The sequence below is a fragment of the Glycine soja genome, chromosome 14, assembly GCF_004193775.1.
Source record: "Glycine soja cultivar W05 chromosome 14, ASM419377v2, whole genome shotgun sequence".
Lineage (NCBI taxonomy): Eukaryota > Viridiplantae > Streptophyta > Magnoliopsida > Fabales > Fabaceae > Glycine > Glycine soja.
The window spans coordinates 50,476,580-50,503,281 of record NC_041015.1 but is presented as its reverse complement, the minus strand read 5'-3'; the positions used below and the strand labels follow the sequence as shown (position 1 = coordinate 50,503,281).

The 26,702-nt window shown below is 30.6% G+C and overlaps 3 protein-coding genes and 1 long non-coding RNA gene across 4 annotated transcripts; 3 read left to right on the top strand and 1 right to left on the bottom strand.

The window, feature by feature from the left end:
• On the bottom strand, positions 1-1,411 carry LOC114383066 (HMG-Y-related protein B-like). The gene is made up of 2 exons (XM_028342657.1): positions 1,150-1,411; positions 1-764 (listed from the first exon to the last, which is right to left on the bottom strand). Exons 1-2 carry the CDS (start codon positions 1,198-1,200, stop codon positions 285-287), a joined length of 531 nt encoding a protein of 176 aa, XP_028198458.1. The 5' UTR covers positions 1,201-1,411; the 3' UTR covers positions 1-284.
• Positions 1,412-2,717: 1,306 nt separating this feature from the next.
• On the top strand, positions 2,718-3,848 carry LOC114383222. Its single transcript, XR_003660428.1, has 3 exons — positions 2,718-2,805; positions 3,444-3,541; positions 3,723-3,848. It is a non-coding gene; the product is annotated as an uncharacterized LOC114383222 (long non-coding RNA).
• Positions 3,849-10,651: 6,803 nt separating this feature from the next.
• LOC114384346 (15.7 kDa heat shock protein, peroxisomal-like) lies at positions 10,652-11,919 on the top strand. Its single transcript, XM_028344007.1, has 2 exons — positions 10,652-10,964; positions 11,444-11,919. Exons 1-2 carry the CDS (start codon positions 10,823-10,825, stop codon positions 11,734-11,736), a joined length of 435 nt encoding a protein of 144 aa, XP_028199808.1. The 5' UTR covers positions 10,652-10,822; the 3' UTR covers positions 11,737-11,919.
• Positions 11,920-18,708: 6,789 nt separating this feature from the next.
• LOC114385018 (probable inactive receptor kinase At1g48480) lies at positions 18,709-22,032 on the top strand. Its single transcript, XM_028344946.1, has 2 exons — positions 18,709-20,169; positions 21,050-22,032. Exons 1-2 carry the CDS (start codon positions 18,903-18,905, stop codon positions 21,709-21,711), a joined length of 1,929 nt encoding a protein of 642 aa, XP_028200747.1. The 5' UTR covers positions 18,709-18,902; the 3' UTR covers positions 21,712-22,032.
• Positions 22,033-26,702: the final 4,670 nt, after the last annotated feature.

The following is a 26,702-nucleotide window of genomic DNA, read 5'->3' as shown; positions in this document are numbered from 1 at the left end:
TTAAACTCTGAAAGACATCCATTTTCCTTCCACATTATGGATTTATAAGTTAGAACTAAAGAACACACCACGAGAAACCAAATCACCATTAGCTCAAGTCACTGTTCTCTTTGGTAGTAATTAGCAAGAATAACCAAGACAAAGCCTCATAATAAGCAAGCTACCACTACTTAATTTTACAAAGAAATTAAATTGACCCAATATCTAAGACCACACCCACCATCACTTCGACAAGAGTAGATCACTACATTTGACATCAATTAGAAAGAAAGAAAGAAACCATTCTATGACTCAACACTGACTTCTGTCAACTGAGGCTTCACTTTGGGAGGCCTGCCTCTAGGCCTTCCAGTGGAGACGGCGGTGGGAGACGGCACGGCCGGTGAGCGAGCAACCTTCTTAGGCCTTCCTCTTGGCCTGCCAGTGGCAGGGGTGGCCTTAGCCTTAGGGGACTTAGGAGGGGCATTAGGGTCTTTTGGGGGACGACCCCTTGGCCTTGGAGGGGACACAACAGTGCCTGGTGGCAATGGAACCTTTGGCTTTGGTGGCCTTCCACGTCCCCTCTTTGGTGGGGCATTTGGATCAGCTTTCATGTAATTGTTCTGTTTGAAGGCAAGCTCTCCACTCTCTTTCATCTTGTTCAGGTGACTCCCCAAAACAGTTTCATCTGGCAACTCACCGTAGGTGGTTTCTATGTACTTTGATATCGCTGATTTACTCGATCCATCAGCCTCATTCAGGGCTTCAAGTGCTTTCACTATCATCTACAACAACATCAACATCTTATAAGTCTCACAAATTATGAATTAAGTCTTTTTCAGTAACAGAGCTGGGGTGCAGTAAAAATCATAGCCCATGTTCATGAATTCGGGTAAAACTCATTGTAGACCAACAAGGGACACCCTTTTTTTCCTGTTTGCTTGAATTGCTCCAAAACCCTATTTTTTTTTTCCAACCCTTTTGTTTCCAAAAGTACTAAAATTTTAAGCTGGGTGACCAAAACAAGAAACCCAAGTCAGGGAAAATGCACAGATCAATTACATCAGTGTGAAATCTGCCAACTTTACTAGGAAAATTGTTCCAAGGTTTAATAATTTTGGAGAGAAAAAATAAAATAAAAAAGGGATTCTGAATATTGATGTGAATTACCTCAGGGTAAGGAGGAAGTGATTGAAGTTTATTAACCTCTTCAGTAGCCATTGAAGTACCAGACTTTGAAGAAGTTCCAAAGCTTGCACAGTTCTCTCAATCCACCCCACTCAAAAAAAAATACAAACTTTAACAACAGAGGCAGGTTCCAATTTTCTTTAGGAAAGTGAAAGGTATGATATGGATGACTCTTACAAAGATCTGAGGATTGAATTTAAAGGAAGATAAATAAATTAAAAATTGGAAAGAGTTTTAATTAAAGAGAATAAAGAAAAAAAAAATCATGCCTCCTTTACAACTCTGCCTTGTTCATCTTTACGAGAATATGGACGGCTAGGAATCAACCAAAAGAAGATGATCCCACGGTTGAACTGCCATGTTGAGAAGGTCACTTGGATTGATGACGTGGCAGGGATGTGCTAGTTCACAGCAATTTTTAAAGATTGTCGTTTGCATGCTACTTTGGATGAGGTTTACTGACGGAGACTATCCTGATTTTTAACATTTTTGTATAAAAGAATTTAATATTTTATTTTTAAAAAAAATTTAGTGCAGTTGAAAATTGAATTTCTATCAAAAAATTTGATGTTTTAAAAATTCTCATTTAATAGTTTTTGCATTTTGATTAATTACTTTAGAAAAATACATATTAAGTATCACATTTTGTTTTCCTCAAAAAAAAAATATCACATTTGGAGGATAAATAAGCATTTTGATTAATTTCTATCCGTTTAGTATGATAAATAATAAATAAAATACAAATAACAATGTTGTTTTATTATTACATTTAGAAGAAGAAAAAATGAAATGATAACTAGTGCGATTATTTATAATATAAAAAACTCTCTTAGTTTCATCCTTAACTGAACTAGCTAGAAATAGAAGCAATTAGCCTAAGCCCAACAAATATGGCCTAACTTAAGCTCGATTATGACATGAAATTAATCAAATAAGTTGAAAAAGGCTCGTGTTTAATTCTGCTTCAAAATTTAGAGTCCAAACCCTATACAATTTGGGTTCAAAAAGGCTTGACCGATTTATCACCTATAGCCTTGGTCAGAGTCCATTTTTAGGGTGAGAAAAATTATGTTATACATATTTTTTTTTATTTTCTTCTAATTTTTATGATATTTTTTTTAATTTATCCCCTAATAAATACTAAGTATTCTCTTATAATATAATTGTTTTTCTTAAACTCTGTGAAAAAATTTAAATGTCATTCTTTTTGGAATGGAGGGAGTATTGTGTTATGTTGTGTTATTTTTTTTTTTTTATGGATAAATATTAGTTATTAATTTGTTAGTTTTTGTTAGTAGTAGAGTTTAACTCATAATCTTTTTTTCTTTTTTTCATCACCAAATTAATCATAATATCTTCTCGAGTATTGTGTTATTTGTATTGACTTCTAACTAATTTATTTGTATTAATTTTTAAATTAATGAGATTCCACCTTGAAAAATTACTCTTATTTTTAATAAGGTTAGTAAGTAATATGTAAACATAGAAAAAATGGTCGAGGCTCCCTTGTCAACTTGTACACGGAAGGAGAACAAAGAAGCAGCATCAGCTTGGGCATAATGAAAGCTTTGCGAATCTTCTTCATGGTGTGATCTGCAACTGTTGCAGGCTCTGTTGCTGTTGCTGCATCATTTGGAGGTTTATATTTGCCTATAATATATGTGATTGAAATTGCTAGAATTCACTCATGCCATGTTATTGTAGCTTCTTTCCCTCACTTTTTTAAGTTTAGTGTGGAGTTCAAGCCTTAAGAATATTGTTAGAATCACTAGGTCATTGTTGACATGTTCCCCTGTTATAGTTTTTATGTTCATCTTGAGGTTTAGAATATGTTCTCAATATGATATTTTCTATGTTGCATGCTGATGGAAAGGTTGGAAGGTGTTATCTGATTAAATATATTATGATGGTTGTTGTATTGTTATTACCAATTTGCATGCTTACACTAACTGCTTGAATAAGATACATTCATTCAGACTGAAATACAATCTTTAGTTCATCATCTTTTGATTGTTCAGAAGAGGATATGCCAAGGTTACAGGAGAATTTGTGTTTACTTTAGGAAGTAACAGTTTACTAAGTGGAGAAGTGATGCAGGCCCATTAATATCTGATATCCTGATTTGTGACAACAGTACATTTGATTTCTTAACAGTACATGCTGGTTCTTAATTGTTATTGTGATAAAAGTTGCATCTGTTGGACAATTGACTCCTTGCATATTCCTTTTTCAAAATATGAAATTTTTTATGTATCGCTTTCTTCTACTTTTGCCAGCTGCTGGAGCTGGACTTACTGGAAGCAAAATGGCTAGGAGAGTTGGGGGTGTTGATGAGTTTGAATTCAAGGCTATAGGAGAAAACCATAACCAAGGCGTAGGTTTTGATATCTTTCACATCCCTGTTTTCTTGTGACATAGCTTGCTTAAATTGAGTTGTGATCTATGTTTCTGTATGTGCATGTGTGAACTTTGTCTCGCCTTTCTTGTAGTATCAAATAATACTTCTGCACTTGGTTATTATTTCAAATTAGATTCTGTTGAACTTCTTCTTGCAGAGGCTAGGGGTTGAGATCTTAGTCTCAGGATTTGTCTTTGAGAAGGAAGATTTTATAAGGCCATGGGAAGGACAGAATGACAACTTGGAGAGGTACAACAGTGAACATTTTCCTTCAATAATACTAGTACCATTGGTCAAGGAAGGTGGTTTCACCTAGGAATTTTTTATGTTGATGCAACATGCTGATAGAAAACTACTGTTACATTGAAATCAGCTTGTAATTTAGTTCAGTTTATCTTAACTTTAAAACCTGTGATGTTATTATTTTTATGATTGATGGTGATGATCCCTGCCAAAAAAATGACCTTTCATATGGTCTTGCCAAAAGTTAGGTATGCCCTGCATACTCTTTTCATGTTTATCCGTTGAATGAGAGGTTACCATATTACTTTTAATGTCTGTCCTGATTATTATTGGCAGCTGAACTTGTAGAAAAAGTTGTACTTCTTGGAGCACCCATCCCAATCATGGATGAGAACTGGGAAGCAACTAGAAAGGTTTGTGGGGAATTTAATTTTCCACTTAATAGATTGTTCTTGTAGCATCAACACGTTACTCTAATGAAGTTGTTAAAGCCAATATTGTTCTTGTAACATCAACACGTTACTACTTTTTGAAATTATTATAATGATTTGACTTATCTTTTATTTATTTATTTATTTTATTTCTATTGTCTTTTCTTTTGGATTGTATTTATGCTGTATAAGATAAATGATGAAGCAATGTCTATTAGGTACTTTTCTTTATAATATATATATATATATATATATCCCGCGTTCAATTTAATCAAAGTGGCATGGCTCCAAGAGTTCAAATTCACATTTTCTCTTTCAAACAAACATGTTTTCTTGATGTGACTGTTTCTCATTAAGAGGGTACTTCTTTTTGACTCGTGTTTTAACCTGATAGTTGTAACTTGTAAGAAAAATTAATTCTGTAGTCTATCCCATTTTTTTGTGCTTAGTTGGCAAAGGTATATTTTCTCTCTCACTCTGTTGCACAGTGGAGCGTTTGATGGCAATGGAATCCTTTGATTTTTCAAAGGTAGTAATAAAGGCATATAAGAAAATAGTCTTTTATTATAAGCTAATAGGTGGGCGCAGAAGTTAAAGACAAGCTACCAAGCTTTCATGTTATTACTTAGATAATATCTTAAGCTTTTGGTATTGCATTATTATTATTATTATTAGTCTCTGAACCTCGGATAGTAATACTCCAGGTTCACTCAAAAGAGTTTATCCAGCCTCTTCATGAATTATTATTATTTGCACTGAAAATGATTTTCATTTCTAATATTTTGGTTTATTAAGAGAAAAATATATGAACTAATTTGAAGTTGGAACTCAAATAGTATTCAAATGATTTAATTTTAATTTTAGTACATTCATTATTTTTATTCAATTATTATATATATATTGACTTGTTGGGAGGCATTTTCTTTTCTGTATAATATCAAACCCAACACAGCATTTTTTTCCTTTTTGTATGATATGAAATCCAACACAGCATTTTCATCTATTCTACTCTTATGCTCTTGTTGGCATTTTATCACTGAACATATGGTATCATATAATATTGCTTGTCTTATGGCTATGCTCTTGGTGTGGTACTGAATCAGTTGGGTTTAATTAGAAACCTTACAGATGTCAAAGCTTTATCGGAAAGGGGAATCCTTTTCTTGGTAAGATACATCATTGCAGCTACTCTGGTTATTTTCTTTTCTTTTTTTCCCCATTTGTTTGTCACTCTCAAATGAAGCATTGAAACTTTGATTTATAAACATATTTTAGCATGTTGGGGATAATGAAAACAAAGACACAAATTCCATTGCTGAGTTTCCCCTCCTCACCAAGAATGCTGTTGAATCTTTACGGTACAGGGCTGAGGTAATGTATTATTTCCTTTACTCTTGATGAAAAACTAAAATAGGATTCCATTGATGCATCAAATCTTCGATCTCCTTTAAGGAACACTTTATTCTATTGCAATCTATCCTTTTAAGAGTTACACTTACCCTTATTAAAGTTTGATAAAAAAATTAATTACCATTAAATTTACTAATGCTAAAGTGATAGAATTAATTTTCTAACTTCAATAAATTTTTCGTAAAAAAAACTTAAAAAATAAATAGGGACAAAATTTCAGGGGTAAACCAACCCGAGAATAAAGTCAAAATAAATTTAAGATTTGAGTTGTTTGGTTGTAGAAAAATAAGTGAGAAATAAAGTAAATAAAGATAGTAAATTTTATGTGTGTCATTCATTATTATATTCTTATTTAACTACATTACAGGGGGAGTTGGTACAACTAAAGTTTATCAATTTTTGTAAGCAATCATTCTTTTGGGCAGAATTTTCGGCAAATCCCCAACTTCATTCAGACTTACGTTCTAATTATTCGTTTGTTTTTATTAATACTCGCGTCCTATTTATAATGTGAAAAAAGAGGAAATGGTATTTTGAGAGAGATCTTCTCAACCCCAAATTTATTTAAATTTTATCATATAATCTTGTATATCAAAATGTATTTTTTTCATATTAACAATAGTAAAAATTATTTGTTATTTTTTGTAGATGATTAAACTCCACTTAAAAAACCTAATTTTTGTCTGATTACTTTTTTTTGAATTTTTTTAATATTATATATATATTATAAGATAAGAATTGAAGATCATATTTAAAAATTTTAATTTAATGTTATTCGAATGAACCACATCTAATGCTTTATGGGTACATTTTTTAAACTTATTAAATTATTCTACAAAAATATGAGGACTCATTTATGTGAACCCGATTTAATGTGAAGCTAGTAGCAGGCTAGTAGCATTCATTCACTCAACAGTGCAGGAGGTCCCACGTGATGTTGCTGATATGAGTTGGCACCCATACATATTATAATCTGTGTCAGCATCTTGTACATATTATCATCTTTTTCTTAAATGAATAATGTATAGAATATATTTTGCACCTTCTGTACTTTTCTTCCTTTAAGTGGATATGCTATGGTGCCTAATTAAGTAGATTTGGTGTAATTAGTTGCTTTTGTAGATAATAATGATGACTGACTTTTTCTTGCAAGATGTTGCAAAGAGAGTCACGAGCCAAGGATTTGAGGAATGAAATTTTGAACTCTGAAAAGTGAGTGCCCCATATTGCATTTGGTATCAGAACTGTAACTATGATCTAAGTTCATTCCCTTTCTAGAGATCAGCTCAGAGCCATTAGGCTGTCAGTATATTTTTACTCAAACTTTAAATCTTGCATTTTTACATTCTGAGGTATTTTAACAAAATTGTCTAGTTTTATTAAGTGGAGTATATAAATCAATTGTCTAATTTTTTTAAATGTTTAATTATATAATTGATCTCTTAATTATAATTAAAATTTTAACTTGTGTCTCTCAATTATTAAAAAATTTAATCAAATTCCCCAATTATTTAAAAGCACTATAATCATACCTTTTTTCGGCAACTCCATTAGTTTTGGTGACAAAAATCATATTTTTACATCAATTTTCAATACAATCAACATAAAATAAAATAATTTTTTTTTACATTAGTTATCTAATTCAATATATAAAAATGGAGTCCTGCTTATCATTGACAGCTCGTTGATGGGAAGCTTCCTTAATCCTCAGATGCTATGTTTTTTTTTTTCTTCTTCTGCAATCTCTCTGTATCTCCATAATCTATGATTAAGTATGAATTATATATGTAGATTGCCTTTCTGGTGGCTTCTTCTGCTGTCACTGCCGCTGCTGGTGGTGCTGGTATGATAAATTTTTTCACAATGATCTTGTATATGATATAAATCGTCCCTGCCATGATTATTAAGGCTACTATCGCTAGTGTTACCAGAATCTTCCGGGAGAGATGGTGGTAGGGGTCCGAATCAAGCGTGTGGAGGTGCTTGGAGATGGGCGACGGGGACATAGTGGAAGGTAATAAGCGGTAAAGAAGAAAGGTTCACAATCAGCCGAAGAAGGTTGTGCAGCAATGTTATGGGTCATGAGTTATTTATTACAAAAAAGAGGAAATATTCGTAAAGTTTTCTGTTTCTTCCTAATGAACTAAAACCAGTAGTCTAGGAGAAGTATTAACCCTATCATATCATATGTACCTTGACCTACATCATTGGTGGCAGTAGCCACTTGTATGCAATATGAACACACCTCACATGCACATACTTTGAGAAGCATTAAACATTATGTGCCAATTTTTTTCCAACTCTAGCTAGGCATAAGGAATAGACATCCATGGATGATGGTTGTGCAGCACATGTTATGGGTCAGTAATTACACCAACTACGTACGTAAAGTTTTCTGGTTCTCTTCCTAATGAACTAATTAAAACCAGAAGTCTAGGGGAAATATCATTAACCCTATCATATCATATGTACCTTGACCTACATCATTGGTGGCAGTAGCCACTTGTATACAATATGAACACACCTCACATGCACATACTTTGAGAAGAAGCATTAAACATTATGTGCCAAAGAAGAATGTTTTTCCAACTCTAGCTAGGCATAAGGAATAGACATCCATGGATGATGCTTGTCTATTTCAGCGGCGAATTTTTATTGGGGTTTCAGAGAAGTAGTTGGTGTAAATGCTAGTTGTAATTCTCCATTTATACGTACCTAAATACAATTAAGCTTATCGGGGGAGGGAAAGAGGTATAATAGAAAACAAACACTCTGTCCATTGATAACAAAGTCTTGGCTTATATAAGCCTTACAACAACATGCAGCAAAGAAAAAATAAAATATCCACGTTTTATAGTGGCTAGGAAATAGATAAATGTGTAACTATTTAATCCCCAACTAATCGAGATTGTTATTAACTGAATAAACATGAAAAACAAACTCTAAATAACCCAGCATAGTCTTTGGAAGATGAAGCTCCAGCTCTACCGCAATTGCGCTTCTGTGGCATCTTATTTTGTCACTGCCACGGCCGCTGGTGGTGGTTGCGCTGTTACTTCTTGTTCTGCCGGCGCCACTGGTGGTGGTGGTAATAAATGTGAAGGTTTTTTCATAGCGATCTTGTACGTGAAATAAAAGATCACCTACGAGATGGTTATGGCAATCACCATATATGTTATGATCACCCAACGGGGTAGTGGTGGTTGTGATCACTAGGGTCCATTGTGTGACGGCGGGGTTGGTGGCAGTGGGGACATAGTGGAAGATAAGAGTACCTGATAGCTCAGGGTATTCGAGGCCCCCAGCAAAAGTCCCCCCTAGGTGCAGAGGAAGAAGGAAACCGCGAGGGAGAAGGGAGAGAGAAAGACGAGTCTAGAGAGAGAAAGAGATAGAATTTCAGAGAAGAAAAGCTCTTATTATCAACATGCCCTCATCAGTTAGGGAGATACCCGCTTTTATAGACACTGAGCGGCAGTTTCTAGTTGGTACGAATATATATTCAATGAGCATTGTGTGTTTTGTCATGTTTGCTATTTATGAAGTAATACACAATTTTATTAGCATTGCGTTTTGGAATTATTATAATCAATTTAAGAAAATATAATTTTATTAAAAATATTTATTTATTTATTTTAGTTGACAACATATATTTATTATATTAAAAAGCACTTGTTATACTAAAAATATATTTTTTTTACTAATGTCAACTAGTATTTTTTTATCAACTTTAACCAATAATAATTTTTTACAAATTTTATGGTGAAATACTGGTTAGTTTTTTGGGTCCCCTGTTGAGACTGATGAGATTCACTGAGATCCCTATATTCTCTCTCAAGACACATTTCAGACCAATTTAAGGATATTGTTGTTAGATGCCCCCATCATTATTACTTGTGTACTCATTAATTTGAAATTATCCTTTCAAAAAATTTTATGATTTTCGTAAAATTTGTAGGAAAAAGTTTTGTATAAGAATTTTTTTTTACAAAAGACGTTTGTAACCCGTAACTTTCAAGTTATATTAAGTTAATGAGTCAATTATGTTATAAATTAAATAATGTTATTATACATAATATTAAATTAAAAATTTTAATATATATTTAATGCACTTGTAAATTTAAATAATAAATTTTGTGAAAATTAATTTAATAATTATGTTAACAACAAATTATGAGATCCAACACTCTAAAAGTTTGTCGATCATTAAACTCATATTATAATATAACAATTTCGTAATAATTAAATGCAAATGTGTTGGTATGGTACGAATTGGTGGAAGAAAGTAAGTAGAACATTGTAGAGGGAAGATGACGAAAAGTACGATGAAATGCGTAAAACTCGAGGGTTCTCTCATCTCTGCAACTTGCATTCTGCATACTATATGCGTAATAATCTAGCTTTTATCTAATATCGGAAGTATTTGAAACCGAAAGTTAAGCATATACTAAAAGTCTAAAACACAAAGTCAAAAAGTGAAAAGTGATTATCAAAATAAAAATTAAAAGGAGACCTGAATTATGAATCACATTATTTTATCATATATACAAGCTGTATAATAATCAAACCAATATATAATACTAATAAGGTGTTACTTCAAGTGATTTTTGACTCAATTTTTTTTAACTAAAATATCATATTCGACTCTTATATAAAAAAAATGTGATTAAATTAAAAAATATTACTAAAAATGATTAATCAAGTTTTTTCGATAGAGATTAATCATTAAAAAAAATTATTGATTTCTCCACTCCAGTGTTGTGGTCACCAAATAAAACCAAATTTTTATATTTAATGTAGTTTAGTTAGAACGTAGTAATTAATTTAGTATTTAAAATGCCAAGGAACGTATTCACTTTTCTTTTCTTTTTTTACAAATTACAAGCCCAATAACTAAGTCATATACCACATGCTAGGCCCAAATAATTGGGCTTCCCATTTCGCTTTTCAGTAGAAGAACCTAGAACCAGAACGAGGGATAATTGTTAATTGAAGACGAACATAGGATCAATCAAAGAACATTCTGGAGTGTCTGCGACAACTAACACAAAAATACATATAATAATTTCATTGTTCATAAAAAAAATTGCAAGCACCACCATATCATTAGACAACGAGTTTATCTCTTCTTCTACTAGAGTTCTCTTTTCTCTGGGTAGTGTAATATCATTAATCAATGGCTGACGCTATCTTTGGATACCCTTTCAGACGCTTCATCTGGGGTCACCCTCCAATTTTCAGAGAATGGTCTGGCTCAATAGCCCTCTTAGATTGGCTCGAATCACCCACTGCCCACATCTTAAAAGTTAATGTTCCAGGTACCATGTTAATATTTGTTTGAAAAAAAAAACTTAGAGATAGAGTTATTTACGTGCTTTTGATGTTATTTTTAATCGAATGAGTATAGCTTAGTTGAACTTTAGTAATGTACGTAAGTTGTTGGAAACTTCTGATAAATGTTTTTATTCTAAGGAATAAAATAAATTAAAGTTTTATTCATTTTGATAATCTATGTTAATATTAGTGTAAATTTTTGTTACACGTATAATAGAAGTGGAACTCCAATTTTTAATAAGGAGAATAACAACAAAATTTTATAGAGAATTACATGCAAATTTTGTCCTTTATTTTATTACACTCTTTCACCCTTTCTTCACTTTTGATGATCCATTAGAATCTTGAGCGGTGATTCTGTGTATGATGGTGAAAATGGAATCTTTTTTAGGGTTTGACTTGATTAGTGGAGTGGTTGGATGATTATAATTGAGTTTTGGATGATGGGTATGTGTGTGGATAGGATTCAGCAAGGAAGACATAAAGGTGCAGATTGAGGATGGGAATATTCTTCACATCAAAGGGGAAGGTGGGAGAGAGGAGCCTCAAGCAAAGGAGAAGGATACTGTTTGGCATGTGGCTGAGAGAAGCACTGGAAAGGGGGGTTTCTCAAGGGAAATTGAATTGCCAGAGAATGTGAAGGTGGATCAGATTAAGGCACAGGTGGAAAATGGAGTCCTCAGTATAGTTGTGCCTAAAGATGCAACACCCAAAACGCCTAAAGTGAGAAATATTAACATCACTAGCAGGCTTTAATTTAAGGTTTTCAAATCTAGAATATGTTTATATGAATACTAATTGAGAACAAAAAAAAAATGTACTAATGATGTAACGATTAAGACCATGTGTGTTTATATTGTGACCTAGCCCTCTTTGATTGATATGAACCTTGTGTAACTTTCATGTTACTATATATGCTGAAACCTTTTGCTAAATAAACCAAGAGCTTGCATAAGTCTAAAAGATCCGATTCTTCCCACCTTGATCCATCTGGAAACATAATTTGGTATGAAAAAACCCAGATAAGAGTTGTTGATTCTCACTAATTAAACAACCAACATATGCTCAACTGTAACTTAATGAATTCTCCAAATGGGGCATACTCTATCCAACTATCCATCTAATCGGCCATCATTAATGTGAATATTATATAAAAGTGGTGTCACAGCTGTCAACTTGCCAACTAGATTTCAGAGGAACATTAGGTGTGTGAAGAATAGTAGATAGACAAAGTAATTTAAGAACAGATCAATTTTTTGTGTACAAATTTCGAAATTAAATTTAATGGTCTACTATAAATTGAACACAAAAAACAGGATGAGAATATTTTTATAAATTTCATTTTGTCACTAATATTGGTTTGTAATGGATGTCTAAACATGCATTAAGTCTCTAACCAAGAGATTTTGATTATCAGATGATTGATAATGTGGGACCTGGCTGGGGAGTACAGATTTGGGCCTTTAAAAAATATTTTATCAATTTCTAAATGCACATTAACTAGCAATGTTGTTTTTATCGATTGCCAACTGTATGATACAAGCTTAAGTAACACCAAAATTAAAATTATGTGATATTATTCTGGCTTCTTAATTTTAGACTCTAGAGCTTTTTTAGTTAAGAAAAAAAAACATATCTTATATTTATTTATCATTTTATTTTTACATACAATTGATCCGATCATATGTTAGAGTTGTTAAGCCATTTTTGTTACTGCCTGTAAGAGTAAATTAAAGGCAATTACATAACCTATTTTACTATTAAACAACGATACCTTAACCATGCACACCAAATCTCAAGACAACATTTATGTCTGCGCCTCCTTATTTATTTCTGTCTGTTCAATCGAACATAAGGCTCGAAACAAATAGAAAGTCAAACTCAGTTTGACTCTATTTTATAAGAATAAATTTGGTTCCAAAGTGGACTCAAGTTTAATAAATATCAGTTATAATAAAACTGTATTATAAAAATATTAAAATTTTATTATTAACATTTATCTTCATTCAATATTTTTCAGCACTATTATTTTTTTCTTTTTGCATATTTTATATTTATCTATTTTTCTTCCTTGTGTAAATTTTTGTGCAAAAAAAATTAAATAACATATTCAAATAATAAAATTTCAAATTCATTAAAATTTGTCCTAAATATTTACTCATTCCAAAATCAAAGTTAACATTTTTAACCGCAATCTAACCATATCAATGCAGTTGGTATCAGGCTGAATAAAATGGAAGGATGTGGAAAGAGTCCCCGGAGTTAATAAAATAAAGCGTGTAAATGAAATAGTAGTTATACTATTGTGTGAAGTAATTCACTTAATCAAAAGATTGTGATTAAGAATGGGGTGGTTCATATACAATAATATTATATTGAAAGTTTAATTATGATTATAACATGTACCTGCTTATAAGAGGACAAGGCAATGCATACAGGGAAACACTAATAAAGGGTTATGTAGTGTCCAAAATGAAGAACAAACAGAAACCACTAAACAGCATACACACATATGTCAAATAGTATTAATTGTAGACATGAGCAAAATCAATTTCTTTATGTAACCTAACAAAGAAATTCAATTTCTTTATCTTTCATTATATTCAATTATTTTCCTCCAGAACGGTATAATTTAATGCGTACATGTCCTTTCCTATCAGCTAAAAGGTCCCTTGTGGGCTCCACCAAGGCCTCATTAAGAAATAAATTAACAAAAAAAAAAAAGAAAGACCTCATTAAGAAATAAATTAACAAAAAAAAAAAGAAAGAGTTTTCTGTCAAGAGAGATATTTTACCGTATAACAAAAGATAGACAAGATATATTCGTGTAAGGAGGTATGTAATATTGTGAACGTAATTATAATAAAGTCAATACACTTATAATATAAATATTTTAAATATTGCTAATTGATTATGAATTATTTTGTATAATAAAACTATTCACTTTCACAATAGTTGTTTACTTGTAATAATTTTAATTGATTGATAATATAAAAATTAAATATAATATTTTTATGCTATTAAAATGTGTACAACATGACAATTGATAAAAAAAAAAAACTTTGTAGTTCACGTTTTGGCAATAGGAGAGGTATTATAACGTTTAAATTACGGAAAGGGTATGTACTAAACTAACATTGATACGCTATGAAATGACCCCTGTTGGCTGTTGCTAAAACGACAGGAACAGTTTTGCTATTATTTGGCTTAACCAAATTTTATTTCGACACGTGTCATTCTCCAAATTCCAAATTCCAAATTCACCACCCAATAAGTTATAACAGGCATTATCGCCTAATTGGTTGACGGCACCTAAAATGTAGGAAGTCATATTATATATGGAAGGGAATTGTCTAATTTATTTGAGATAAAAAATGAACTTAAATAACTCATTTTTACTCCTTAAATTTTCATATCATTTAATTTAGTCTTCAAAACTTTACAAAAAAAACTTATTTTTAATGGTCTCTTACAAAATTTTCACTAGTGATATTAACTTTGTCTAACATGGAGAATAATGTACTTTTTTTCTTTTTTTAAAAAGATAATTAAAATAATGTAAAAAAAATTATTAAAATGTTTCTCTCAAACACATGGAATTTTAATATTCTATGGTTTTATTTCTATGTTTAGTTTCTACATTCATTTTTCACTAATTCAAGTTGCAAATTTATTTTTGTGTCTTCTTTTTCTAATTTTGTTTGTTTATTGAATGTTGCTTTCATGAGTTCTTATGTTTAATTTTCTTATCAAGATCTGCACGTAAGAGTTGTAGTTTGAAATCCATAACTTGTTCTTCACACCCAAAATGAAAGAAATGTGTGTGTGGAAAGAAGTTATTAATCTTGGAAGAGAGAAAGAGTTTGCATGAAGAAAATAACAAAGAAAGAATGAAATTTCTTTCTATTTTGATTCTCTTAAAAAAATTGTTTCTATCAAATTTTTAATTCAAAATATCACATGGAATGATGCAACGCCACATTTATATAAAAAAAAAATGATCAAATGAAATCTCCATGTGTCACATAATAAACATCATTAACATCATATGTGAAGATGGATTAAAAACATATTTTTAATAAAATATATAAAATTGAAATATAAGTAAAACTAAACCAAAATGCGAGATACTATCAATGAAATAGTTGTTATTTTAGTATTGATAATGTATGGATTATCAATGTAAAATGCGAGATACTAAACCAAAACTGAACCCTTTTTTTTTTTTTTACATAAAACTGAACTATCTAGTATCTAGTATTTAATAACAAATTTCTTTCTGAGTTACATAAGCCCAATAAACTATTTATAAGTCTTGTGACTTGGACAGCAGTTGCATGAATATGGGGGTTTGATTGAGAGGGGAAAAAAAGTTTAGTCTCTGTCTATTTATATCCTCCATGACCATTTCTAGCCATCTTTTTTGTTGCTTTTGGGAATAGTCAAATATTATCTCATTATTAATTATTTTCAAAGAAATAACTTACCTCTTAATTGATATGCATTTGGAGCATCCTTAAAGACGTTGAAATATTGAATTCAAAAGCTTTTTTGGATGTCATTATATATATAAAAACTTCAGAAGATTTTTTTTTTCATGTATAACAGCTCCTCTCTATATTTTTTTCTTATACGAGGAGGGCCCCAAGACCTCAACTCCTCTATATATCTAATATAGGTACATAAAAGTTTAGGTTAAACGTGAGATTGGTGTACGAAACTAAAATTGTAATTTAGAATTGTAATCTTAATTTAGTCAAAGTTGTGATTGTTTCATAAACATATTTTTGAGTTAAATTTCTATTCTATCTTAGTACTATACTTACTTTTACACACCAAACAAATACAATAGGAAAATATTTCGTGCTCTGAAAAAAGAATCTTATAACGTATTAGTTGTCAACGAATTAAGACTATTATTGCACTTAGCTGAAAAGACAAAATCATGAAGTAAAAGGGTAGCCTTTATTAACTCTTTAGTAGTAAAATAAAGAATAGTTTCAACGACTCTTACGACATGCCTCAACCACCACGATTACTTCACTATTAGTATTTGTTTTACTTAATATTTAAAGGTGAATCCTCATTTTTAAAGAAATAAAATAATATTTAAAATTATAAGTAGAGTTTCTTCTTACCTTGTTAAATTAAAAGAATGTTTGAGTAAATAAATTTCTAGTAGTTGTAAAATACAATAGTAAGAATGAAGAATCTTTACTTAGATTTTTCATCTTAATTTATCCGCAATCTCTCTCTCTCTTTCTCTCTACTGCAATTTATCCGCAATCTCTATGCTTTGTACTTCATTGATAAGAATTAAGGAGTTATTAGTCATTACTACTACAAAATTATTAGTATTACTTTCAATGGTTTCTCTGTTACCTATGTAGAGACATATATTAATAACATTTATCATATTAATTGGATAAAATATTTTGGTTTGAAAAAAAAAAGAATAAAATTATATTCAAAAAGAAAAAAAAAAGTTTAAAACATTATAATTTTTAGTTAAAATATCTTTATTTTCACTTATCATAAATATAAAATGATGGTAGAATTATTTCTGTTTAATTTTTTATTTGAATCTTTGATAGAGATGGCAGATGACAATGAAATGAGATAAATAAAGGTAATAGTTATTATTGATCACCCGTACTTATACAAGTATTTGTTAAGTGAGTATTCACGATTTTATATATATTCATGGCTACTCACAAATATTTGTAGGTACTTGTTAAAATATAAAATTTTGTGTTAATAGAAAAAAATAATATAAAACTAAATATTCTTGAGATATTTATTTATATTAAAAAATAATTTTGTAACATATATTTATATTAAAACAAATTAATATAATTTGCTTAAAATATATTTAAGAATATTTAAATTAATTAAAAGTAGAACATGCTATTCCAAATGAATGACTACAAAACATATATATCCTAATTTAACGTGGGTGCGAAAGAAATAAGTCTCTTATATCATTATAATAATTTTAAATTATATGTTCTTTCAACATAATATAAATTCAAATATTTGAATAAATTTCTTGTTGCTTGACAAAAATTCTCATTAAAAACATTAAAAATTATGTAACAAGAAGACTTGATCTATTTTTCGTTTGACCAAAATAATTAAGAAAAAAATTTAATAATTAATGTGAAGTTGCTATTATAAGAGTTTTATCATCTTCGACGAAAACGCCTTTAACCTTTTTTCTTCTATACCTTTAACCTTTTCAATGAAACGAAAGGGAAATCAAACAGGAAATGAGATTTCCGTTGGTAGAAATCTGTAGTAAAAAAAAGTACTATTTCATTAAGGATAATAACAAAAAAAAGACCAATTGCTCGAAAGGAAAATGGTCCATTACAAGAGGTGAAAGGCTAGGGTTAGCAGCTGCCTTAGCTTGGATTTTTGCCCCTTAAACACATTTTAATTTTTTGTACAGCTGTGTATCGGGTGAAGATTCAAAATTTTAAGAAATTTAAGATACATTAAGAACTTGATTATATTAATTACTTAATTTTACAATATTTTGTTTAGAGAAAATATTTATTTTTTTGCATTATATTTTATTTTAAAAAATTAGTTTCATTTCTTAATTTGTAAAATTTTCTTTATGAATACTTACTTAAAAAATGTTTTTAATATAAAATCTTTTTTTACTGCAATAAATGCTATTTTAGTAATTGTTATCATTTACTATAAATGTTAGTCAAAACTTAAAAAATGAAAAGAAAGTAATTTATAAAATAGAAAAAGGTAACACATTAAATGATTAATTATACATTTTTAGATAGCAAATAAATACAAAATCATATACCAAGTACTTAGGATTTTGATTGTAACATAATTTTACGGCTATGAAAATGTTGTTTAATAATAAAAGAGTAAAAAGTGATATTTTTTTATTACTAATAAAGATGTAAGAAAAGAAAAGTGGAGTAGTAAAAAGAGCAAAAACGCGTGTAGAAAAGAAAGGGAGGGAGAGATATGTAATTGAGAAAAGGAAAAGAAAATAAAAAGAGATATATGAAAGATGAGAAAGGGAGAATAGAAAAAAAAAGAGATGAGAGTAGAGAGATTCATACTACTAAAAGCAGAAGAAAAAAACTTAATTTCTTTCCATTTTAAAATATATTTAAATTATCCTTATTTCACTTGAAATAAATTCTCACAAAATATCCACCATTTTGAAAAGTTATCTAATTTTTATATTCAAACAAGTCATTTTACTACATACTATACTAAAATTCCATTGAAAAAAACAAACTTTCATCAAACTACACTAACAGTTAGTCAAACAGGCAAAAAGAAAAAAAACTCTACTTTCCATTTTCTATATAGCTAGCTTTAAAGTTAAAAAAAAAAAGAAGGAAAAAAACAAGTATGGCACCCCCACATGATGCATAAAATAAGTTTTTTCTCAGACAGAAGATCCAGCTGGGAGGCCACGCTACGAATCAGAGGCATATTAAGTTTCAACTGGACCACTCCAACATGCGGGCCCCACTCCGGACCTTCTAAAATATAATAAATATTCATTTTAGGACATGCAAGTATAAAGTAATATTAAAGTAATTTTTAAAAGATAAAAAAGTTAAATTTAACATATATAAATACACAACAAAAAAAGTGTGATAGAGTGATTTTACCATTAAATTTAAAAATTATTTTATTATTAAATTATAAATTATAAATTTCAGACTAATATCAATCCTTCACAGTTCACTGAGAAATTAAATTTGAGGTACCAATCTCTGATGTGTTTGGCAAACTATAATACGTGACAGCCACCACTCTCTCCTTTTATAAGAACAGCACACTCTGATCGAGGTTGTTTTGTTTCATGTTTGTTCCCCCATGGCGCCAATTCCCTAACTAACAACCCGTTTCCTCGGACAACTCGAACCACCAAAATGAAGTCTGCGCGAGTCAAAGAAGCGATTCTGTTAGTGTTTATGTTTAGTCTCTTAAGCATTGCTTGTTCGGATCTAGCTTCGGACAGAGCGGGGTTGTTGTTACTCCGAAGCGCGGTGGGGGGACGCACGTTGTTATGGAACTCGACCCAAACAAGCCCTTGTTCGTGGACCGGCGTGGTTTGCGCCAGCGGGAGAGTAATTATGTTGCGTCTTCCCGCGATGGGTCTCTCCGGTTCGCTTCCCTCCGGTTTGGGCAACCTCACCGAACTGCAGACACTTTCCCTCCGGTTCAACGCGCTAACCGGACGAATCCCCGAAGATTTCGCAAACCTGAAATCTCTCCGCAACCTCTACTTACAGGGAAACTTCTTCTCCGGCGAGGTCTCCGATTCGGTGTTCGCGTTGCAGAATCTGGTTAGGTTGAATTTAGGTAACAACAATTTCAGCGGTGAGATTTCGCCAAAGTTCAACAGCTTAACTCGTTTGGCCACTCTTTATTTAGAACGCAACAATTTCACTGGTTCTATCCCTGACCTTGATGCTCCGCCGCTCGATCAGTTCAACGTGTCGTTTAATTCGCTGACCGGATCCATTCCGAACCGGTTTTCGCGTCTGGACCGAACCGCTTTTCTCGGAAACTCGCAGCTCTGCGGGAGGCCATTGCAGCTTTGCCCCGGAACTGAGGAGAAGAAGAAGAGTAAACTATCCGGTGGCGCTATTGCGGGTATTGTTATTGGTTCCGTGGTTGGTGTGTTGTTGATTCTGCTGCTTTTGTTCTTTTTGTGTAGAAAAAGGAACAAGAAAGATGAGAATGAAACTTTGCCACCTGAGAAGCGTGTCGTGGAAGGTGAAGTAGTGTCTCGTGAGAAGAGTAATGAGAGTGGCGGGAATTCAGGTTCAGTGGAGAAGAGTGAGGTTCGGAGTAGCAGTGGTGGTGGTGGAGATAATAAGAGTTTGGTGTTTTTTGGGAATGTGAGTAGAGTTTTTAGTTTGGATGAGTTGTTGAGGGCATCAGCTGAAGTTTTGGGGAAAGGCACCTTTGGGACGACTTATAAGGCGACGATGGAGATGGGGGCGAGTGTGGCGGTGAAGAGGTTGAAGGATGTTACTGCAACAGAGAAGGAATTCAGGGAGAAGATTGAGCAAGTGGGGAAGATGGTTCATCACAACTTGGTCCCACTAAGGGGTTATTTCTTTAGCAGGGATGAGAAGCTTGTTGTGTATGATTACATGCCTATGGGAAGCTTATCTGCTCTCTTACATGGTAATTGGTACCCCATCTTTCATGCTTGGTTTTTTGGACAATAGTGTTTTTCTCTATGTCTTGGTGCTAATTGCTTTTGTTTCTAATTCAGGTGAATGAATGATTGTGGTTGTTCTTGTGTCTACTCCGTGTTATCTCTTTGGGTGGCTACTTGTTGTTTTTATGTTTCTCTTTGCTTTTGTTGTTGTTGTTGTTTCTTGTTCAGTTTTGTAATGTACTATCATGGCCTGGTTTCAGTTCTGCTAACTGTCTTGTCTAGAGTGTGGCTTCATTTTATCACATTTTTCTGCTTGTCGGATTTTGGTTTACTTTTCTGAGTTAAAAGGGTTTGGTTTATTGACAAAATTGATGTTTGATATTCTAATTTGGATGTATAATGGATGCCAATGCATACTTGCACTAGATTATGTCCAAGGGAGAGAGAATCTTGCATCAAGAGTGAAGTCTGCTGTCTAGAAAATTATCTGAGAAAGCTCAATTTTTGTTTGCCTCTTAATTAGGTCTTAAGCTGATCCTCTATGTTCTAATGGAAAATTTGCTGTCAGTAAATACTTTCTTTCAGGATTGTACTTTCTAATTCTAACTAACACTTAAAAGGTTATTTTGTAGTAATGTTGACTGTATAAGGCTCCAGGATTTAGTGATTGCTTGTTAAATACTTCTTCACTTGTGAATGTAGTATGAGGATCAAAGGCTCTACATTTGATGAAACGAAAAACGTAGGCTGCATTTGGTAATTCTTAGTTGAATGAAACTGCAATGAATTTGAATTGGGATGCAAAAACAAAAAAAAAAAGATTTTAATTTGGATGCTATGAAGTCAAGCACCTTATGATCTGACATTTTTATCTTACACATGTTTCTGTTTTTGTTGTTATAGCAAATGGTGGAGTGGGGAGGACTCCACTGAATTGGGAAACAAGGTCTGCCATTGCCCTTGGCGCTGCTCGTGGGATTGCATACATTCATTCACTTGGCCCAACATCCTCCCATGGAAACATCAAGTCATCGAATATCCTTCTCACCAAAACTTTTGAAGCTCGCGTCTCTGACTTTGGCCTTGCGTACCTTGCTCTCCCAACCTCTACACCAAACCGTGTGTCTGGTTACTGTGCGCCAGAGGTCACTGATGCACGCAAAATATCCCAAAAAGCCGATGTCTATAGCTTTGGTATCATGCTTTTGGAGCTGCTTACAGGGAAGGCTCCTACTCATTCTTCACTTAATGATGAAGGGGTGGACCTTCCAAGATGGGTCCAATCTGTGATTCAAGATGAGTGGAACACTGAGGTATTTGACATGGAGCTTCTAAGGTACCAAAGTGTTGAGGAGGAAATGGTCAAGCTTTTGCAGCTTGCCCTTGAATGTACTGCTCAATATCCTGATAAGAGACCTTCAATGGATGTGGTGGCAAGCAAGATTGAGGAAATTTGTCATCCTAGTTTAGAGAAAGAGGAAGAGAAGAATCATGATTTTAAAGATGCTGATAATGGATTTTCCCAACAGTACCATTCTGTTGACTCGGGTGTGTCACAAGCTTGAATACTGAACTGAAGAAAGAACCCATTATTTCATCATTGGCCACACCCAAGCTTGAATATAGAATTGAAGAAAGACCTCATTATTTCATCATTGGCCTGTTTTTGGCATTCTTATTACACAAATGTTGTTTGTTTGTTTGTTTATTCATTTGAGGGGATTATTATAAAAAACCAGCTGTGTATGTCCTGTCTTACACTCTTACTACCTTAATTCTCCTTAGTCCCTTTTGTTATTCTGAGTCTTTGTTGAGGGTTTCTATTCCCTTCTATATTTACTACTTCATTACATTCCTGAAAAGACGTTTATTTATTTTCATTTTTACTGGATTATGCGTGAATTGTGAATAATTTGTTTGAATATATCTACATAACTACATTGATGTTTCTCCCTCCTATTTTTAGTCAGTTTGAGTTGCATCATTCTTTTATAGCAGTGAGGCAAGGTGTTATAGTCTGGCCTATAGTTTTTCAATAACTATGTGCCTAAGGTGGTTGGGGATATAGGTAGCTCTGCATAATAATGTCAAAATGCATTTCTTCCAATTTAGAGGTTTCATTGACGTAATGCTAAAAAGAAAAGAATCAGTTTCTGTGATAATCAAAAGTAGTATTTCTTCAAACAATCTTAACTACTCACCCATCAAATTAAAAGGTATAATTAAAATTATGAATCAGCTTTTTTGAAGTGACAGCTAAGGTTCAAACTCGTTTAGATAGAAGTAAAAAGTATATTTCTCTAGGTGCTACTAGGCAATCTATGTTGTCAAAATAGAAGTTCAGCGTGAAATTATTTTTGATTCAACTAATTTTTTGTTTTAAATACAAATACAAAATAAAAGTAAACTCAAGAAAAGCAGAACATGTAAATATGTGAGGTATTTTGCTCCCACCTAATGATTAAATAACCTTTTGTGTCTATATAACGAGGACAATGAAATTTAAACGTAGGATCTCATAATTAAATAACTTAATGACATTTGAAAAGATATGAATCACCTTATACCAAGTTAATATATGACAAAAACTAACTAAAAAACAATTAAAATTTTCAAATCTAAAAAAAATGGTGTATATTGTTGCACTAATAAATTTAGTGGGTATCAATAGTTGGATATAATAGAAAGACTTAGTCTCATATAACATGATAAACTAGAATTAAAATTTTTATTAAAGGAGATGTTGATACTTAATGTCCAATAGTGCTTCAAATAAAATTATTTTAAAAAAACTCTTATGAAAAAAAAAATTATTAGGTTAAAGTTAAATTATTTTAGCATTTAATGTCACTCTAGATTTTATAAGTGTATGGAGATTTCTGTATATATTTTTTTTTCTGTTTTATATACATAGTTTTATACTATTTGGTATTTTTAATAAATAAATTAAAAGGAACAACAGAGAAACAATGTTCAAGGAAAAAATGTTAAAAATAAAATAAAAATATTTAATAAAATGCAATTCTTTTAAGTTTATAATGTGTTAAATATTGTGCTTTTATCAATATTTTTCTGTTTAATTTCTTACGGAGAGTCTTTAAGGTACTCACTAAAAAAAAATTTAATATATTTTTTTGTCGAATATTTGGAAAAATATTAAATGTTTATTATTTTTGAAATATATAAATTTATTTATTATTTAAACCGTCCTGTTTTATTCTTGGGCAACGTCTTTGTGTCTTCAAATCTAAAGATAGAATGATAAATCTTGGCCAAAAGAAGAAGAAAAAAATATGCTACATGAACACCCGATCTCAGACCAAGATAGAGATAGAATTTTCTGCTAAGTGCTTTCCTTTTAAGGCATTTGTTCTTGTTCTTGGGAAGTTGACATATACTTTGTTGCACACCTTTCTGAGTGACAAAGAGAGCATTTATGCTTTTAAATATTTTCCACTGCCAAAAAAAAGTACATTTAATTGCATACGAAAATGTTTTATTATGCTTCTTTTGCTTTTTGGTTTAACTTCGGTTTGTTGAAACTTAGTTGTAAAGATTCTAAAGAATTACGCTTTCCAACTTGTAATCTAAAATTATGGCATCCGAGAAGAAAAAGAGAAAAAGACAGATAAAAGTGAAATCTGGCTAACTGGCTTGTTTTCGCTTCTGATGCAATTTTGATTTGTTGAAACTGAGTTGTTTCAGTTAGTTTGGGAAGTTATGATCTGAGTTTAGTGACATCAAATACTTCACCACATGCTCCTATACTTGCTATTTTAGTAGAGCATGACATAAGAGTTGAGGCCTAGGATAGGAAATACAGAGTGTGATGGATAAGATATTTTAATATTTTTTTTATTAATTGAAAACTTTATTAAATTATCTAATAAATAGTTTTTTTAACAATTTTTTCATTTTTTTATGCCACTTGAAATAATATTTTTTAAAATATTAGTTTTTAGTTTTTAATATTTTTTTCTTGAATATTTATTAGATTTTATTTTCAATTTTTATTTAAGACAAATTTTATATCCACTTATGTAATTTTATATTTTTCAATTATTTCGATAAATAATTTTATCAAACATTTATAATTCAATAAGATAATTTTTTATCTTCCAGTTAATTTTTCATTTTTTAATTAACTTTTCAACAAATTTTATTAAACATAATAATCATAATGTCAGAAATTTCAATGCCCAAAATAAAAATAAATTAGTTCAGATAAAAATGAAAAATAAAGGGGGTCAAATAATTCATATGGTATTTATCGTAGTATGCATTGTTATATATTGTATTTGATTTTTTTTATCTTATATTTTCTATTTAATAACATTCACCCTCGGAAAGTATAGGTTTTATCTACAAAATCTTCAATTGAAAACGACCGTAAGGTCAGAAGCAGTTAACTGTCAGTCTTGGAACCAAATGTCTTGCTCCAGCAAGTGGACCCTTAATACACTTTGGCCAAATAAATTTCTCAAATAAATGCTTATATAAGAAAAAATTAAGATAAAAATAATTCTTATCAATAAACTAAAATAATTTATGCATAAGTTGACTTATAAAAATTATCTCCATTTACTTTCTCTAAAAGTTTATTTAGTCAAACCAACTTATAAATTAATCAAACTAGCTTATATATAAGTTTTGTTTTTACTCTAAGCTTATAGGTTATTAAAGTAACTTGTTAAACACACTATATTATACACTAGACAGAAGACCTAGGTGATGTACGGGCAAATTTTGAAGGGACTATTTTTTTTTTATGTATAAAAAAGTATATTGATATTTTTGTTAATTTCTTATATCTTTGAAAATTTTATTATAAAAAGAAAACAAGAAAAAGAAATGAACATTTAGTCTTCCCTATTACGAGTCAATGATTATCTACAAATGTGGAAAAATATTTTTCTTTTAATTTTAATTCAAATTCTCTTTCATAATAATAATTAAAAAAAAGTTGTACAAAAAAAAAATAATTTGTACCAAAATAATAACAATAATAATCTATAATTATATAAAAGAAATAAAGTGTTTTGATGTACACATTTTGATAACATTTTATTTTTATAACTATACTCATCAGTTATTATTTTATCTCTACTAGCAAAAATAAAGGCGTTGTTACACTTGTGTTTTCGATTTCTATTTCACTAATATATATATATATATATATATATATATATATATATATATATATATATATATATATTATAAATTTATCTTATTATACACTAATATGTATTAAATTAAAATTATTCAGGTTAATGCATGGTAAGATAATCAAACTTTATTCCAACAACTTTATCTCAAGAATTCTCTCTTTATTTTTACCACATCTTTAACACATAATTAGGATTCTATTGTTGACTTCCAAACAAAAATTTTATTAGAAAATTACAAATTTATAATATAAGAATATATCAAACTTTAAACCCAATTATTTTATCTTCAGAAAAAGACATGAGTCCCACAGTACATAGTACGTAATTACAATTTTTTTTTTAAGTATTAAAGGGTAGAATGAACTTAATAAAAGTGGAAAGTAAAGATAGACACAAAAATTGGCCTTTCCTTTATATGATGATATAGATATAATAACCTTCACAAATCACTCACTAAAATTTATTATTTTTTATTTTTTATTTAAAATATGAAAAAAGTTAGACACGAAATTCTTGTTTTTCCCTAATAATAATAATAATAATAAAAGACTTAAACAAACAACAAAATGGGAAGCGACATACTGTGCAACTAAAATTTCTAATTCGAGCCCATTTATTTAGGCCTCGCGGAGTAAGGAATTGCTATTCTAATTTCCCTAATTTGCTATTTACACCCATACATGTGTTTTAAATTTTATTTTTCCAGAAATAACCTTTTCATGGAGACACATTCCCTTAAAAATACACAATGAAAAGCTGTTTCCATTATATAAGAGAGATGAAAAAAAATACATGAGGAAAATACGCTTTCGTTGTATACTTTATAAAACGATAACACATTACCTTTTTTTAACAGTAATGAAATTGTTATATAAATTAGCTTTTTATTTAAATTTGAATTAATGATGATATAAGTTACATTTTTTAATTTTAATAAAACTAATTACGATACAAATTAATATCATAATTAATTAAATTTCTATTATCAAAGGTAATAAATATAATAATTAAATTTTAATCATAAAATGATAAATTTTCTCTTTATCAATTTAATTTCAATTTTAAAAAAGTAATTTATATCATAACTAATTTTATTACTTTAAAAAAGTAACTTGTATTAATAGTTAATTAAAAAAATGGAGTGTACGTAGAATGGAAGAGGTGGCAAGACACAGAGGCTCCGACACACTACAAGATAGTGTCTATGTTGCCACTTTCCGTCTCTTAAAAAACCACACACTATGGTAGTGCTAGAGAATCTGAAAATGCAATCTTAGAAGGAGTATATGCTCTTTTCTTCTCTTTTGATTTATTGAATCTGGAAATTATATAAGTTGTTGGACCAAAGTTCTCTTTTTTCACATTTTTTGGATTAGGATTGGGATTGT